Below are 18,320 nucleotides of genomic sequence, written 5' to 3'. Positions count from 1 at the left end.
CTACACTGTACTGTGGTAGCACAGAGGCACTGACATGATAATTATAGTTCTATAGACTGATTAGGCTCCTCCACTGTCTCCTGCTGCCTGAAATAAAGCAAACTCACAGCCTGCGACACAGTATGACACTCATACACACACACACACACACACACACACACACACACACAGACATCCAAATACCCAGACACACACCAGCAGCCGTACACACACACATTCACACACAAGATGTAAATACAAGTGAAAGCTCCAATCATTTGTAGAAAAGGAACAATACTTTATATATAATTATATGATCACTGGTACAGAATTTAGATGCAAAAGTGGCAAAGTAAACATTTCAAGCTGAGTCTGTACTTTTGCAATCAAAATCTGAGTACAGACAACTTTGTGTGCGTGTTCTTTGTGTTCTGGTAGCAGACCTTTCCTATTACTCAGAATCTGGAGAACAAAAAAACACATATGAATACACAAGTTAGAGGAAGTGTGTATGTGTATGTGTGTGTGAGTGTAAGAGGACTGAGGGAGACTTACAATGCACTGAATGGTTTTAGAATACTTAATGCACTGGCCCATAATATTAGACAATGCGAGCTTGCACTGCATACAAGACCTAAATGTCTTGATGCATTCACACACGTCTGTCTTTCTGTCTCTGCCTCTCTGTGAATCATCATAGTCTCTCTAGAGTGTAGAGGAGAGTAGTGGTCGATAAGAGGGAAACTAGTAGATTATAGAAAATTGGTTTAATAATGGCTGTTAATACATCAATCGGATGGTAAATGCTTTTTCTCCTTGTAGATGAGAGCTCATTCAGGGCGTGTCCGTTCGGAAAGCGTGCCCGTTCGGAGCTGGGCCGATTGCTTGGCCCCTGGAAGTGCCCAATGCAGCATTCTCAAGAAGCGCTCATCTGATAGCTTTCGCATTCGACGCTGCACTCCCATGGGTCCTCAGCCATACACCCGCCAAGTGCAAAGTCGATTGGATGAACGTTTGTTCAGAAAATCAAAGGACAGACGGACAGACAGAGACTCCTTCCATGTTGGTTAGATTAGATATGGCTTTACACAGACTCCTGTAAACTCTGATAATCCAAAGTAATAATAGCACTCATTCATGATGTCAGAAGTAATTTGGGAAGAACAGCCTACAGGCACAAAACACAACAGTGTTGCTCCTGTCACGTGGAAATGCTCAATTATATTTTCACTTGAATTGCAGGTTTATGCTTCATTATGAGTTACCCATAGGCCATGGAAAACCATTACAGCTTGCTGTTTTACTCTCATCTCATTATAAATATTTTAGATTATACTAATTGAGCTTATGAAGGGCTATAATTAAAAGCCAGAGTGTGTAACTTCCAAAAGCCCTAACTGCAACACTGTTAATCAAATTTTCGTTTTCTTTGTTTGCATTGAACAAGACTTAGATTAGCCCAGTACGGATGTTATAATTTACTCATTCTTTAATTTCAAACTGCTACACTGCCACTTTTGATTTTATGAATCAAGTCTGAGTGCTGTGTTCTCTGTGATGTAGCAGAGCAAAAATGACACGTGCGGGCGAAGAACTCGTAGCCTTGAGATGGATCTGTTGAAAGTGACTGGTTTGAAAAGCAGAGCAGCAACGGTCAGAGCCTGAGTCACAACAAAGAGGATGAAAAGACAGTGAGGAAAAATGTGTCTCTGAATGAATTAGCTGCGGAAGATAAGGCAGACGTGAGGGAGAAGGAAGACAAACTCGGTGAAAGAAAAGGGAGATGTGTTGAGGAGGAGACCAGAGAAGAGAAGAAGAAGGAAGAGGTAGAGAGCCTGTGAGTACTGCGAGGTGTTACAGTTAGTGCCCCGAGGCTCATGAATGTTAGCATCTGGTAAAAGAAACATCAGACCTTCAGAAAGAGATCAAGACCTACTCCCGGCTATAGTTCTCCTCTCAGGCTATTCTCTCATTTCTCCAGTTAGTGAATGTGAGTGTGAACACTGAGGACCAGATGGCCCCCTCCTCCCTCCTCCCTTTCTTCCTTGAATCCCTCACCCTCCCTCTCCTTACGCGATACTTCTCGCCTTCCCTTCTTCGCGGTTGCCTTACCTCCCTGGCGTGCGTGTTACTGTGTGGGTGTGTGGCTGGATTTTGTGCCAGCAGCCAAACAGACTGATGCATGATGACATTTTCTGCAGCAGAAAGAAAAGAAATGAGAGAGCTCTCTCCTCTTCCTGTCCTCCACCTCCTCCTCCTCTCTCTTGCCTTGAAAGACGCTGTCAGCTACGACTGGCCTTGTTCAACACCAGCACACACATGCGCGAGGCAATTTTCCTTGCTGCACCACACAAACACACATACTGAATGTGTGCACCGGAGTCTTCCTCTCTCGCTGACAGGCTGGAGTCAGACCCGCTCCATCCCCGTCAGTAATGCTCTCTCTTCAGGATGTGACAGGGAGGAAACAAGGTTGACTTGAGCTGAAGTCGTGTCGTAGCTCAGGGGCAGATGTGGAGGAAATATCACCATCCTGCTAATGTTGTTTTAAATAGCCATGTCTTTGGGGCAGCCAACGAGTACTGCCGCCTCGCTGTCAGTGCTGAGGTGGATCTACCAGGCCAAGGGCTGCTCCATTCAATTTGACGCAGTCTAATTCAATAGGATTTCATTTGAGTCTGCTGGATTAAATTTAGAAGAATATCAAGAATTCAAGAATTCAATCACCCATTATGCTGCAAAATTTATTTGGGAAACTGCCTCATGTATGCCTTGTAGGGCTTTTCGATTAAAAGCAAGTCAGCAGAGATCTGTTTGGCTCCAAGAAATTCAGCTCATGTTAAAAGAAATGTAAGCTTTGCTATTAGCAGGGGAAAGCACAGCAAGAGTAACACTTTGCGTGTGTGCTGAGAACAGAATTAAAGAGACTGTGCAGCTGCAGAAACATTATGGGACAAAACACAAAGTAACTATCACCAGGCAAAAGTAAGTGAGCCATGTTAAACAGACATATACTGTAGACTGACATTTTGAGGTGGAACTGCAAGCTGAAAATATATTAAAAAGTAGTCAATAGCAGTGGTACTAACACTTTTTTTCCCTCCTCGTACTCGGGGGGCCTAGCAGCATTGTTAAACACCTCACCATCCCCTGTAGATGATGGTTAATCAATAATGGTGAAGACCTTACACCATATACCCACTTCATTTCCTGCAGGGGGACCTTTGTAGGAAGTCATACCTGCCCCTCTCTTCATTTCTCTCACTGATATACCATCAGCTGTCTCATAAAGGCGAAAAATGCCAAAGGAATAATCTTGAGGAATTGAATACTAATAGTAAATTTATTAGTAAATGGCGTGTAAGTCGATCACAAGACAAAACCAGAGCTTAAAATGCTGCACCTTGAATCACAGACATCAATTTCAAATGTCATATTTGACTGAGAAGAGAGACACGCTCAGGCTGTATGAGCTGCGTTACTTTTCTAAGAGCAGAAACTCCAATGCTGAATTCACAGAGCCGTTGATCCCTCTGTACAGTTTAGATCTGCTTTCAAAAATGGAATCGGTATCATCTCTTGTTTCATCTGTCCTGTAAAATGGCCTTTTTACACATAGGCCCTAGCTTGCAAAATCTCTCCCCCACGAGTATTTAAAGGTCCCGAAAACCAATTTTCTACATGAGCTTGTCATCATGAACTATGGCACCCTCCGTAAACACACAATTTTCTGCTAAGTTCAAACAGTGTTGCTCTTTCACACGTGATATTTTAGGTTGTTTGCTTTTATGGAGCTCTTCTCATTGAAGTTCAGGGGACTTGATCAGAACAAAAGGTGATATTGCATATTTTTGTGCACCAATCAGGGTTTAGCAATATTTAGATCAAAATCTGAAGACAGTTGTTGGGTTGTCAATCAAACCTGGTCAGACCACACCCACACAGCCTTTATGACGTAGATTAGAGTTTTTGAGCGTCATACTGCTAATAAACAATACTGCCTAAATAATGACTTTTTCCCTTAACTTATCTTTGCTTGTAGCAAATTTGGTGACAAATATTTCATCTTATGAGAAATACAGTTATAATCATGTATTTAGTGGCTTAAAAATGTCTTTTCTCTGGTGATTGGTTTGCACACAGTCAAATGTCACATGTAAGACAGTCATAAGATTGTCCTGTTCCTGTCTTTATTCGTGGTGTTTCCCCCCCCCACACATAACACAGTTTAGCCAGATTGCAAAATTGCTTGTCTGAAAAGTGGCCTCTGCTTGTTTCTGCTTAACTTTTTCCTCCCAACTCTTCCTCTGCCTCTTTCTTCTCATTTGTTTTCACACCTTTCCTTTTCCCTCCTCCCGCTCCTTCTCTGCTCTTTGTCACTTTCTCTTTCTTCCTTGCTTATTTTCGTGTGTCTCCCAGATCAGCTCCCCTCTGCTGACATTGCAGACATATCCCGATGATGTAAACTAGTGTAATGATTACCACAGCCATCAGGGGACTCGTAATGACAAGATCAAAACACATACTGTACACCACACACACACACACACACACACACACACACACACACACACACACACACACTTCCTCTAACTTGGGTATATGTGTGTGTATTTTTTGTTCCCCAGATTCTGAGTAATAGGAAGGGTCTGCTACCAGAACCCAACCTAGCCCAGCTGTTGACCAGTATGACCAATCCCGCAGCCCTGCAGATCCTCATGAGACCGTACCACACTGGGAAGAGAGGAGGTATGACTGTGGATGACGGTGACAAGTGCTGAGCTCTTCATTTGGTTTTAAAGGCACTAGGCAGGCCAGTCGGTGAGAGAGATCACTGTGATTGGCACAATGAGAGAAGCAGAAGTGACAGAAGTTTCTTCCACAATCAAAAGACCAAGGCTGGACAACACCAGTGCCATTTGCAACTTCTTGTGAGACGTATTCTCTATTAAAACAGACTGAAGCCACCTGTCAGTATGGAGAGTGGTTTCCTCTCACACAGGAGCAGAACGTACATGCTAGTTGGCCGTCGCTGTGGTCTTTGCCACGCGTTCAAGTGCAATTTCTTGGACCCGACACAGATAACACGAGGTCAGTTTGGGCCTTAATTCTTAGAACTGAAACCCTGTGATATACAGAGATGACCCTGATATAGTGTATCAAGAGATGAGATACAGTGGGGGAGCACTGGAGAAGAGTGTTAGAGATCAACTGGGACAACTGGAGCTGTCACATGTCCACTTAAAAAAGGTTTGGTCAGGAGAGTAGACCACAATGAAATGACAGCAGTGTCAATGTAAGAAAATAATAACCGAAGGCACAGACACTGTTAGACCTGTTATGCAGTTGTTTCAAATTAGTTTCAGAGAAATTATGGTTAATTTGTGAGTTTGCCACAGAGAATTTTAAGGTCTGTGATTGGATGTGTTTTGCCAAAATGCACATTTGGAGTCATAGTTTAACTTAAAGGTTTTATGTGCACAAGCTTGTGCCTTTTTGACTTTCATCAAAGAACCAGATATTTTCTAACTCGGTTGTTAATCTGCACTGTTAATTCAGTCTGGAGAGTTTCATGCCAATCTAAGCCACAGCGGTGGAAGTTTGTGGAAATAATGAATGACACTTTGTCGTCCAGAACCAAGGGCAGTCAGAATAACTCCTCTCACTTTGCAGCTCTGTTGCAATTAAAAATAAAAGTGGAACCTGCGGAATCAGAAATGAATTTTTTTTAATTTTTTAAAGTTTGTTAAAAACCTTCAGTATGAAATTTCAAAGTGTATTATATCAAATTTGCATGTACACTGCACATTTTGAATAATTTTTGAGATTTCAAAGCCAATCACCATTTTGAACTCGTTCTTTTGAGAAAGTCTGTCCGCTCTAGAGGGGCTTGGGTGACAATCAAAGATCCACTGTACGAGTCTATCCCTCTGTTAGGCCTTCCTACATACTGTAATCACCTCGTCAACGGCTTCATTATTTGATGAATGGCTAATCAGGTATTAAAATGAAATCGTGTGACATTAGCGGAACAAATGGGAACAGGAAGGAGAGAAGATGGGAGAGGTGGGGGAGCTCTCTTAAAGAAGAGCACGCACAATTAAAGTCTAAAATTAGGGCCTTGATTAAATGTTAAACTTTCTCTACCTATTCTTGGGGAAGCTACCATTAGCATTGACGCTGACATTTATTATGAGGAGACCTTGCGATTCAGAGAAGTGAAACACACGCAGTCATAGAAAATGAGGGGGGGGGGTGTACTGTAGGTGTGTAGGATGGCAATCACCTGAAGTGAGAGAAGTTACGTGTGTTAATGTAGGCAAACCCTCTGAAGTTTTGGAAATCTGTACGGTTTTTCCACTTAAAGCAGCAAACCATACTGGATGGAGTTAGTGAATGCCAGTCAAAGCCGACTTACTTGTTGTTGCCATGGCGACCCGGTAAGCAAGCGGATCGATTCCTCTGTGCTTTTAACATGAGTACAATTGAAATTATGCAGCACCACAATGAAAACCACAAAGAGTGTTGAAATAGCAGCAGCAAAACCAAAACCTGGCTCTACTTCTTCATGATCTGTAGAAGAACTGAAGAAATAGTTTTTATTCATTACTTGATTTACTTTTTGGAAGAAAAGACAGAAACAGAAGGACAGTCGCTAGTGCACAAACATTCACAGCTGTAACCGTTTTATCGTATTCCTCGCCAAACGGGTTGTCTTTATCACAGCTACAGAGCCAGCTAAACACAATTCCAGTAAAAGTTGAAGCCTTTGAGGTTTTTAATTGAAGCAGACATGAAACTGAAAATGTTATTGGACAACAAATTCAATAATAGTGACTACAAATTGGAAAATGACGATACCATAAACAAGAGTTAGACCAAAGGTTTTATGAAAATGAATAAAACAGTAGCAAGAAAACAGGACTGCAAAGTGTAAAATGAGTTGCATTGTCTCACCAGGAAAAGATCATTAAACCCCTGTAGGAGGTCAGTGGTAGAAAGTACTTTTACTCAATACTGTTCTTAAGTACGATCAATACGTGACTATTTCCACTTACATTACAATTAAGGTATTTATTTGGTAACTTTCCTGGTTACTTTGCAGATTCAAATTAATATTAAGATATGATGTATTATAGTTTAAGAAAAGGCAGGAAATTCACAAGCTGTATAAAGTAATGAGAATAAGCGCCACTTTACAGGCTGCATTATCAAAGTGGTGTACACATCAATGCATTGATAAGAATTTAATATTATAAAATACATTATTTTTCATAATGAGTACTTTTATTCTGGTGCTGTATGTATATTTTGATGCAGATATTACATTTTTGAATGCATGGTGGTATTGTTAGTGCATCTTCTGCCCCAAACATAGTAATTAATGAATTAATAACACACAAAGTACACCAGAGTAAAAGGAAAAAAAGCCAAACAGTGAATGAACTGTTGTATTAGCAACACATGAGCCCAAAGCAGCGAGTGTCCATCAACACAATCTGCTATATCTCTCCGGACTTTTTGCATTTTACCGAAGCATAAAATACTTCCTGAAAAACGACCAGTACGATGCCAAAGCTTGAAGCTGTTCCTGCTATTTTTGAAGAAACTGTCTGTCCTATTGACAAGGAAAGGCTGTTTGAAGAAGTTTGAACTTTTGCCTTTTTCTGCTTTCTTTTTCTGTATTGATTTTTCTCGGCTTCTTTTCACCTGTGCCTCCAACATCAAAATGAAACTTAAACTTGGAAAAAGTTAAAGTTCTGAGGGAGGCAATTTGCTTTGTGCCAACATAATATCCCAATACTGCTTGAAATGTGCTGTAAATGACTGATGGATTGGTTGCCTGAGTAATAATTCTGCCGGTGTGTGCCTGCTGACACAGTGATTGATTAATGCATTAGTGGAATAAATTCTAAAAGAAAATCACAAAGAGAAGCGCTGACTGATGTTTTTGTCATTCGTCCGTGTTTTTAGGGAAGTTCGGCCGCCACACCAGCCTGCCGTTCCTCAGACCTCCTCTCACCACAGCTCTGCTCACACTGGGAAAAGCACACCAGGTCACAATAACATCAACATCTGCGTGGGATTTGTGTGTGTGTGTGTGTGTGTGTGTGTGTAGGCCTTTCTTACAATAATGTCTTTTTTCCTTTACCTTGCAGAGTGCTATGCTTGGTAATGGACTAGTCCTCCAGAACCTTTTGCATATGCAGCTCGCACAGCAACAGCTTCTACACATCAAAGACAAACGCATCAGCAGCGTAAGACACCCATTTGTGTGTGTGTGTGTGTGTGTGTGTGTGTTTGATAATTTGCATAGGTCAGTGGCGAGAGCTAGACATAGTTGTGGGCATGTGCATATGAGATCTCACATTTTCATCTTCAGCGCTTAATGCATAATGAAACTAAACAACCCCCCAAAAATTACGCAACCTAATTGCGTCTTTTCTTTTTAAAGGACGACCTTGTGTTGTTGAAATTTCCCTCCACATCTTGATTGATCTTGATTTGCATATTTTCAAATGTCTCCGGTGTTTTCTTTAATTGCAGAAGTGAAAGTTAAAAGTCACAGTGACTGATGGTTGGAATATTTAAATATTTAAATTTAAATTACTATTTAGAATCCAGAGGAAGAGACTTCTGTATATCTGTAATTTTTCTTTTCTTTTTTGACCCTCCACCGCTCCACACTTTTTAAATGCTATACTTGCTTGGCTTTTTCTTTTGCACTGTTTCCCTCATCATTTCCTGTGGCTTGCCAAAGAATATATACAATTGTAATGGTGCAGAGGGTTGCATATGCATGATACTTGTACACTTACTTCTACTGGCATAGCTGCAGTTTTCATGAATTCAGAATATATGTGTGTGTATTACAGTACACAACAATATGTATTTATACCATGGTCTTGTTTCTATTTGGTTTCCTTCTCTCTCTCCCTCTCTCTCTCTCACTCTGTCTCTTATCTCCATTCCTTTCCCACCTTCTCCCTTTTTTCCCCAACTTTTCCTGTCCACTCTGTCTTCTCTCTCCTTTTTGTTTTTTCTTAATGCTTTTCCATTCTCCTCTCTCCTCCGCAGGTCTCCAGTCTACTCGGGGACCCGTCCAGGCTGCTGATGCACAAAGCTTTGTCTCTGCGCCCCCCGGGCCTCGTGCCGCTAGGGAAAGGCCTCCTGGGAGACTCCCCTACAGGTGAGTATCAGTGCACCCTTGTCAAATGATTCTGTGTAATTACTGTCAGACCATGGTGTACCACTGTACAAGACATCTTTTACTAGTCTTTTAAGAGCACCTGCTCGAACTGCGTGGTACTGGGAACAGCATCCCGTTTCTGTTTAATATTAGGAGACAATCTGATACGACTTCTTGTCAAGGGACCAAACACATACAATAATTTCATGTCAAGGTTGATGGTGGCTGTGCAGCTTCTCAGCAGTGGTCTCTCCTTTTATTTATACTAAGTTCTCAAAATGAATGTGATAATGTCTTATGAATGTTAAAATGATTTAGGTTTAACTTCAACTTGTTGCTTCTGTTTTGTGACATCATTTCTCATGAGCAGCCTGCTGTAAATTTTCCCCAAAAGTGAGCAGGGTATGCGCTGTTTTGACCAAACACGGGCATGGGAGATGCACTATACTGAGAAACTATTGCCTTTTAAATGACTCTCATGGTTAAATCTTGACTTAAAGTGAATGTCCTGTTAAGGCTGATAAGATAAGCAAGCCGCACAGGTGTGTTACTTCGTACACAAACCAAAAGTTTGCTTATAAAAATAATACATACGTAATTTATAATGCATAAACCCAAGCTGAGAGCCCACATTGAAAGCAGTATAAAGAGTATATAAGCCTCAATATCCCAGAGTATTTATATTTTCTCAGGTATTTCTCACTGTCTCACTTAAAAAGGACTTCTGAAAGTGTGAATTCCTTGATGTGTTTTTGAAAAATAACTGATTGGAAAATAGAAGGTGATATACAGGCAAAAGGATATATAAATAACCTTCAATCATGATATGTTAATGCCAGGTGTCGGGGTTACCCCCCTGCAGATCCCTGGATGTCTCACTGGGGATGCGTTGTACAGTAACATAACCAGGAAACTGCAGTGCATTTACAATTCAAATCCCCAGCCGAGTAAAGCTGTGTGGTTTTAAATGGAAATGATATATCACAGACTGTGTGTGCACAAACACACAAGCACTTGTGTGTGTGTGTGTGTGTGTGTGTGTGTGTGTGTGCTGATGTATTTGTGTCTATGTCCCTCTTTGATTGTGAGTATGAGTTTGCAATTTTGTGTGTCTGTAATGTGAGGCTTTTATCAGCGCACGTGTCTGTTGGGATTGTTAGCTTAAGGCTTGTTAGAGCTGATTCTTTTATTGTGCTGTGGAGGCCATTTTTCACAGCATTATTGGATTTCTAAGTGTAATTGTGTGTGTGTGTGTGTGTGAGTGTGTGTGTGTGTGTGCATCTTTAAATTGGATGTGTTCATGCTTATATTTCTGTGTGTTTTTTTTTTTTTTGTGTATATTTATGCGTGTACATATTTGTGTTTATTAAACCCTGGAGTGAGTGAAATATTGGGAGAGCAGAGCAAAGTGCTGGGCTGTAAATAAAACATGATAAGTGATGATGTATGAGCCATTCTCAAATATTACAACTGGCTACAGAGACGGTCGGGCTGAGCTCTCAGATTGCCGCCATGTGAGTGATTCATCTCTGTCCAGAGGATACAGAGACGCCGCTATTTCATGTGTGTTTATCAGGCATCTTTCGTCTCCTTGTTTTCATTTCCCTTCACTTCATTTCCTTGTCTTTACATTGCTCCTATGTGCCGTATTTTATGCCTTTTCTATCCTTTGTCTCTCCTTTACTTTGTTTACTGTTGGTTCCTTGTCCTTTTTTCTTTCTTTTCCTTCCTTTTCATTCCCCTTATTTCTCCTTTTCCATCATTTCCTTTCCTTCTCTTTCCTTTCCTGTCCTCTCGCAGAGTTGGGTCAGGAGTCGGTGCCATCGTCTACCCACAATGCCACAGTTGTGGTATCAGCAGCAGGTGTGATGCCATTCCTTCAGGGTCGAGCTGGGGAACAAAACAGCGCCCACTCTATCTCCACAACCCCCTCTGCTTCCTCCTCCTCTTCTTCTTCCTCCTCCTCCGCCTCCTGTGACAGGCAGCCAGCTCCTCCTGGGACCATGGTGAGCTCCCATCCACAGGGACAGAGCTACTCCTTGGGTATAAGTAACTCAGGCCTCGGCCCGCCTCCACCTAACCCCCCTGGAGGAGTTTATACGTCAACAGGCCAGCACAACAGCTCAGATGGCTGCCCCCTGGCTAGCATGGTGAGCCCAGCGAGCACGAAAACACACACAGCAAATGAATACCACTGGGCCATATAACCCCACTCTCCCTCCACCTCTGCATCTCGCATTATTCTTTGTCCCCTCTGAATCTCTCCATGTGTCATTACCTGTCTCTGAATCTTTCAGGTGGACAGAATCTGCTGTTAACGTGTAACGAATTGTCTGTTGCAGTCCCTCACTACTCTCTGTCTACCCTTCTGTCCCTTGTGAACTGGTATTTATTCCTAATTTAGCCTCATCGGGTCTCACCCTCATTCAAAACACACAAGTGAGCGTGTGCATAAACAGCCTCAGTCCCTCAAGGGCTTTTCCCTTGGGAGATTCCCATAAAGCAGTTCTGTCTCACCCTTATTTGCTGATATAGTATGAGGCCTTCAGTCTGCCTGTCGACCTACCCAGCCCTTCTTTCTTGTGCCCTGTCAGCCTGTCTACCAGCCTCATCCCTCACTAAATACCTGTCTGCTTTTGGGTTCCTCTACATCTCTTTCAGCACGCCTGGTTTAAATAAAGCACTGCTATGCTAACTCATCCATAATAAGTCAGTGTACAGAGATAATCACAGTACCAAAGTTCTTTTGGGAACTGATTGTCGGTCCCAGCGTTGTCTTCTCTAAAGTCTCTTTAATGGAGGGGAAGTGTAATTAACAGAGAGAGTACAATCCTCCCAGGTTTCCACAGGCTCTTCAGCTCCTCGTCAGAATCTTTGCAACATTAAAAAGCTCATGTCGAGGTTGGTATGTCAGTGTGGTTGAAGTGAAATTCACTGTCCCTGTAACATAGCTGCCAGCACAGGCTACAGCACCGTTTTTGCAAACCCAGAAATAATCTAAATCCAAAGGTTGAAGGGCAGCCTGGCCAGTAATTAAATTTGCTTTAACACCCCCCCCCCCCAGAAACGCCTAAAAACTTTCACTGAAGTTTGCTTTCTGTGACCTGTAAGACCTGCTAGAGGTGCCGTAAGTAATGCCATTTAAATGTGTTTCTCTCTCTCTCTAGGTAAGCAGTGGTCAGAGCTCTCTGCTGGGCGATCCTCCTAAAGAAGTCAGACTACCCTCCAATCCTTACCTGAACCTGGCCAGTGTCATGCCAGGGGTGGTTCTGCAAGGTGAGCAACCAAACACACAACAAACAAGAGCATACACATTTTATCTGATCCTGTTATTTGTGTAATCTGCTGTGTTAAGGCAGCTCTTTCTGTACTTTTGACCATTTCGCGAAAGCACATCAATTCATCTGTTGTATGTGTATTCATAGAAAATTGTGATTCCTCTACTAGTATGAAGATGGTCACTCAGTTCAGGTAGCTCTTTTAATTCATTTTCTCATAAAGGAAACAAGTTAGGTGAGGCAAACTCTTTCACCTCTATTACTGAAAATAGGACTCGTTAAAGGATACTCTTGCAAAAATCTATCCTTTAAATATCAAAGACTAAAGATACCAAAGAGTTTCCAACTGCCTCTGTAAAGTTTCTACCTTTCAGCTGCTGTCAGCCTGGATTCACAGTAGTTACCTTTTATTACAATAGCAATCCAGAGGTTTGTCAAAGAAATGCCTCAAATTGTATTAAATTGTGCCTCAAAACTTCTTTAAAGCTATGATAATATAATAAGAATAATATAAGTTGGTCATTCAACCTTGCACTGACAACCAGACCCCAGGAAGTTACTGACCCCATAAAACCAAAACTTGGCAAGTATACACCTAAGTGTTTAAACAAATTAAACATGCAAGATACAACAAGTTAAGCAGTCAGCTTCAGAGGTGATGGTAGGCTGATTTTTTCTTTTTTTTTTCTTTTTTTAAAAGTCATTCTAGCTTGTGACTCTCAGCAAGAAAGTGAATATGCATTTTTTCCCAAAGCGTTGAACTATTCCTTTAAAGCTCCCTGCGCCATCTGACGCTTGTCTGTATGTTCAGGACGCTACACTTGTAGATTCTTCAGAAAAGCTCTGAATACACTGCTTCTGTGTCACTCCGTCGCCCCTTCTTAGCTCTGAAGCTCTTCCGTGAGCTGGGCGAGGATTGTTTGGTGCCGACTGAAGATTCGGGTCGAACTTGGAGGAGGGGATCATACTTCAGGAGTGTTAAACTGTTTAAACAGACAACAGATGCCGTCCTTCATGAAGGATCAAGTTCCATCTTTTCAGAGAGTTTTAAGCAGATAGTGTTTTTGTTGGAGATGTGCAATGTTAATGCTTTTATTACTGCGATTAGCCACAATATTATCGATCTCATTGCGCCTCCTCCATGGTTCCCTCCACTGCTGCTCAGGGTCAGTGGGGGGTAAAGCCCAGGGAGGACAGCCTGGCTCCGGGGTGTACGGCAGCTCGGCCGCTCCCGTTGTCTCCCAGGGCCCCGGCTCCTTCTCCCACAGCACGGCAGCTACGACCACAGCCCCATACACCACCGATACCTCCACTGACTACAACCAGTACAACCAGGCCTACACACAGGTACTGCAGCCCCATACAGACACACGTGGTGATAGATGGATGGATGTGGGTCTCTGTTCGCAATTGTGTTAAGTGTTTCTTGGCCTAAAATATGAGAGAGACGGATGGTGGGCGAATGGATGATGGATGGATGGATACGTAATGAGTGGATGGATGAGTGCAGTGGGGACAGAGTGAGCTGTAACTAGGGGAGGCAGGGAGGTGGAAGAGACAAGAATGAGTATGGATATTTGGACGGACAGAATGAGAGATGATTTGGGAGAGAGCACTGTCTTTTTCCATCTGTCCCTACTCGCTTCCTCTCTCTCAACACTCCGCTGCGAACAAGCCATGAATCCTCCTTACTGGCTGTTTGTCTGCATCTCTCTCTTTCTGTTTTTTTTTTCCCCTTCCTGTCCGTCTCTGCTCCGGTCGTACTTACTCCTCCTTCAGCAGCAAGTGACATATCTGATATTTGCAGCACAATACAAACCCAATTTTAAATGTTAATTACAATCTACTCATCCAAACAAATGAATCATGATTAGATAGCCAATAAAACGGTCGGTTTGATTTGTCTGGAAAGACGAGACAAAGGAGAGGAACAAGGGGAGAGCCGTCGGCAGGAACAATGGTTAATGAATGACAAAGAAGGAGAGAGAGAAATGAAGGAGGCAAAAAGTCAGCAAAGACAAGAAAATTACTGAGCCAACATTCATCTGTCTGCTCCAGCCGCTCCTCACCTGATGTTTGATGATGTGGGCTGTGTGTGTGTGTGTGGGTGTGTGTGTGTCATAGGAGGCCATGCAGCAGTGGTACCAGCACTACCAAGCAGCACAAGCTCACACCTACAGCACCGCTGCTCCACAGGACAGCACGGCCACAGACTACAGCAAGGAGCACACACAGGTAACACACACTCACTGTATCTGTGTGTCTGTGTGTGCAAAATCACAGCCTGTCATATTTTTTTTTGTGTTTAGTGCTTTTTTTTTTTTTCTTCACCAAAAGTAGCAGGTTAGCTGAAATAATTGTTTTATGCTCCCACACATACTGGGACACTGCTCACTTCAGGACACAGAAACAGGATCCTCCTGTGGTGAAACTCAGAATATATGTCTTCACTCGGAGATAATTAGAGTAGAATAGGCGAGAAAACAATAAAACATGATACAGAGCAGCCAAAATTCACCCAAGTCACTAAAAAAATGACCATTAAAACTATAGAATGTTTTAGTTGAAGCTGGTATTTTTAATATCTCATTTTCATCGACTTCACCAAACTTGAACTTTATGATAAATACAGAAAAGCTCCCGGATCTTTACATGAAAAATGACATAAAAGCTTTAATCAGTAACCCTCTTCTGTTCCAGGCGCCACCCGTGTCGACCTACGGGGATTACAGCTCTTACATGCAGGCGGTCACTCAGTACTACTCCCAGCCTGCAGCAGCCAACCAGGCGTACGCCAGCAAGGTACACACACACACACACACACACACCCACAGACACATAGATCTAACTATGACCCCCAGGAACAAGTGTTAGCCCTCAAATGGATGTTTGAAGAACACAAATGAGAAAACGTCCTCGCTCTCAAGGTCTGAACTCAGATGATGGTATCCACCCGAGAGGCCCCTGACCTGACGTACAGCGGCACTGTAGCTCTATTCAGACATGACAGCGATTCTTTCAGGGGGGCAGAAGTTATTAATTCCAGCGTACAAGTTACTAATTATTTTGTACAATTTTCAGAAAATTTCATCCGTGACGCCTGACAGGCTGCGTACGAAACGGAAGCTCTTTAAAACCGAACTAGATTATTTGAGTCAAACGACGTCCTGCCTTACAGATACAGTGTAAATGATCCGGGCCGAAGCCCGCAGAGCCACCATGCTGGTATTTACATGCAATTTATCTGCATGTTTATTTGAAGAGAGTGACCTCTCTGTAAGACATTGATACTCTGTTAGAGGGAACGCATCACTCTGCACCCAGCAGCTGACACCAGACATCTCCACGCACCCTGAGCAGCCAGCTTCAGCCTTATCTGCCGCTGGAGGGTGTGTGTGTGTGTGTGTTTGTTTGTTTGTGTGTGTGAAGTGTTTGCTTGAAGATGCAGCCATGGATCTCGTTGCGTGGCGGAGCTGCATTCTGGTCTACTGAGCTCACTGTCGGTGGAGAAATTGATACGACGGGTTTCGGACGTACAGTTTCTTTCAAGCGTGAAACCGACCCTGAAAATATGTTGGCTTGACATCGTGGCATTTTGTTTTTCACTCGTTGTCCTCAGGAAAAAGAACAAGCCAATACAACAGCAGATGGGTGGGGGGGTGGGGGGCAAGTGAGTGATCCTGGTGTCATCTGTAGACATGACAGCCACTAGGGGGCAGAAAGGTTAACATGTACGAATACATAAAAGAATAAGAGTCAGTTACTTTGTCAAATCATGAAGAGATTTCAACACTATGGACACTAAAATGTAACTTGCAGTCTTAAGACAGTCCATCACCTGCAGTACAATGTGTGTGTGTGTGTGTGTGTGTGTGTGTGTCCTGCAGGAGGTGGATGTGTGTAAGCCCTTAGGAGTCTCTCTGCACGCTGTCAGCAACGGCGCGGCCCCCCCACCAGCCGTCCTGCCAGCTGCTGCCGTGCTCCCAGCCTACAGCACCCTGCCTTTAATGCCCAGCTTCCTCGGGGCGCCACACCCGGCGGCAGCCACGCCAAGCCCCGTCACGCACACACACACTGCCGCCACCGACTGGAACACCTACTACTACGTAAGTGCGGACAATTCAGTCTTACACACGAAGCAAATGCTGTTCCAACATTTTTCCTTTTTCTTTTTTTTCTTTTTTTCTTTGAGGTGATAGTCCACAGTCAGTCACTCAGCTAAGGTGACACAATCCAAACATTTCATATTGCAACAAACTACTTCAGCGCTTCTCCCGTGACTTCTGATATTAGAGGGCAGTGTTAGTTGTTGAGTTGTTGTAGGAAGCTGAGTGAGCACTGTGATGGTGAGAGGTTGTGAGATGATGAACAGGGATGAGACAGCAGGGTTGGTGAGGAGACAAAGGGGTTGTAAGTGCACAATACTTTGTTTTCAGGAATCACAAGCCACAAGTTTTGGGAACCCCTGCTGTAGACTACGGAGGTGGTAGAACAGTCTGTTGTATTACATGCTGGCATTTGTCCTCTGAGGTGCAGCAATAAGAGCGACAGCACAGCCTTAATTTAATCCTCAGAGTTTAAGGCTGCAAAAACTATTGAGAGAGGAAGAGGAGGAAGGGACTCAGTGAGAGACGGTGAGGACGATTATGTGGGCAGACAGGATCCAGACGCCTGAGCTAAGCCTCGTCTCTAGAAAGATTTACATTTGTTTGTACAGGCAGCTTCCGTGGCCCCCTTTTCTCCGAGACCCTTAGACTGTTAGACCGAAAACACACACACACAAACACAGGATGTTTGCATTGGTGTCAAAATCCATAACTAGTCGTATTTGTTTTTCCTCTTTCTTTTTCTTTTCTTTTCATAAATTATTTCCAGTTTTTCAGATTAAAGTGTCAATTAATGCAGTAACAAAAATATTCTATAGACAGTAACTTGTTTCATGGATCCTTTAATATTTAGAGTAAGCATGCACGCATTTCAGCAATATTTTTATTTTTATCAAACGTGACAAATAGGAAGACACAGACTACAGAAGCTTGTGTTGGAAATTCACACAAGAAGTAAAAGCAATAAGAGAACCGGCCCAAGAATAAGCTCAGTCCCTATAAGGGAGAAACAAATAAAATGTCAAAAAGCAGAGCAGAGGCACTTTTAAGTTGCTGAAATGCTACGACACACACACGTTTCTTCACCTGTGACTCCCCTCCCTCTCTTCTCATTCCTGTCTCCTCAGAACCAGACAAGAGGCCACAAGAGGGAGTACCCTCAGCTGGCGGTGCAGGAAGTGACATCAGCAGACGGTGCCTACATCGGGCAGCACTCCCAGGGCCTGGGAGGGCAGTACGCCGACTACTTCAAGAGGAAGAGGCTCTAGCATGAACCAAACCACCTTAAAGCCTAAAGCTTATGGAGGGAGGCACACACAGCGTCTGCTGGATGTCACAGCTCCCTCTAGTGGCCTTTCTGTGGCGGCCATTTTGCATCCCTACAGTAGGTATTAAATTTAACAGAATTTGGGGTTGCAAATGGCTCAAGTGAAAGTAAGCCATAGTGCTCTTTGATCCTGGTACTTATGTATACACACACACACACACACACACACACACACACACACAGACATGGTGTTGCTTTTGTCCTGTTCAAGCCTTAACTCTTTAACTTAAACTGTTGTTTCTCAGTCATGTGTCAGCCGTATTTAACTAATATTATCTTGTACATTTTTTCTAATATAATGTAAACTAAAATATACTGTATCTGTACGTATAAGCTGCTTTTGTAATTGCAGCCAGGCGGCCTGTCTGCCTGCTGAAACTGTCTTAGGACTGGTCTCACAGCCAGTTGTCTCCCTCTCTGTCTCCTTTCAAAATACAAAA

At 43.0% G+C, this 18,320-nt stretch overlaps 1 protein-coding gene across 1 annotated transcript in view; it reads left to right on the top strand.

The window, feature by feature from the left end:
- raver2 (ribonucleoprotein, PTB-binding 2) overlaps window positions 1–18,076 on the top strand; it is a 70,526-nt gene extending 52,450 nt beyond the window's left edge. Inside the window, exons 6-16 of the mRNA XM_070832675.1 lie at window positions 4,608–4,728; window positions 7,954–8,036; window positions 8,139–8,237; window positions 9,058–9,169; window positions 10,970–11,319; window positions 12,337–12,445; window positions 13,613–13,794; window positions 14,572–14,682; window positions 15,148–15,249; window positions 16,335–16,553; window positions 17,681–18,076. Coding sequence (XP_070688776.1) covers window positions 4,608–4,728; window positions 7,954–8,036; window positions 8,139–8,237; window positions 9,058–9,169; window positions 10,970–11,319; window positions 12,337–12,445; window positions 13,613–13,794; window positions 14,572–14,682; window positions 15,148–15,249; window positions 16,335–16,553; window positions 17,681–17,821 — 1,629 coding nt within the window. The 3' untranslated portion in view covers window positions 17,822–18,076. The remainder of the gene's footprint in view (window positions 1–4,607; window positions 4,729–7,953; window positions 8,037–8,138; window positions 8,238–9,057; window positions 9,170–10,969; window positions 11,320–12,336; window positions 12,446–13,612; window positions 13,795–14,571; window positions 14,683–15,147; window positions 15,250–16,334; window positions 16,554–17,680) is intronic.
- Window positions 18,077–18,320: the final 244 nt, after the last annotated feature.

This window comes from Pempheris klunzingeri, chromosome 6 (assembly GCF_042242105.1).
Source record: "Pempheris klunzingeri isolate RE-2024b chromosome 6, fPemKlu1.hap1, whole genome shotgun sequence".
In the NCBI taxonomy this organism is placed as follows: Eukaryota; Metazoa; Chordata; class Actinopteri; order Acropomatiformes; family Pempheridae; genus Pempheris; species Pempheris klunzingeri.
This window is presented reverse-complemented; position numbering and strand designations above follow the sequence as displayed.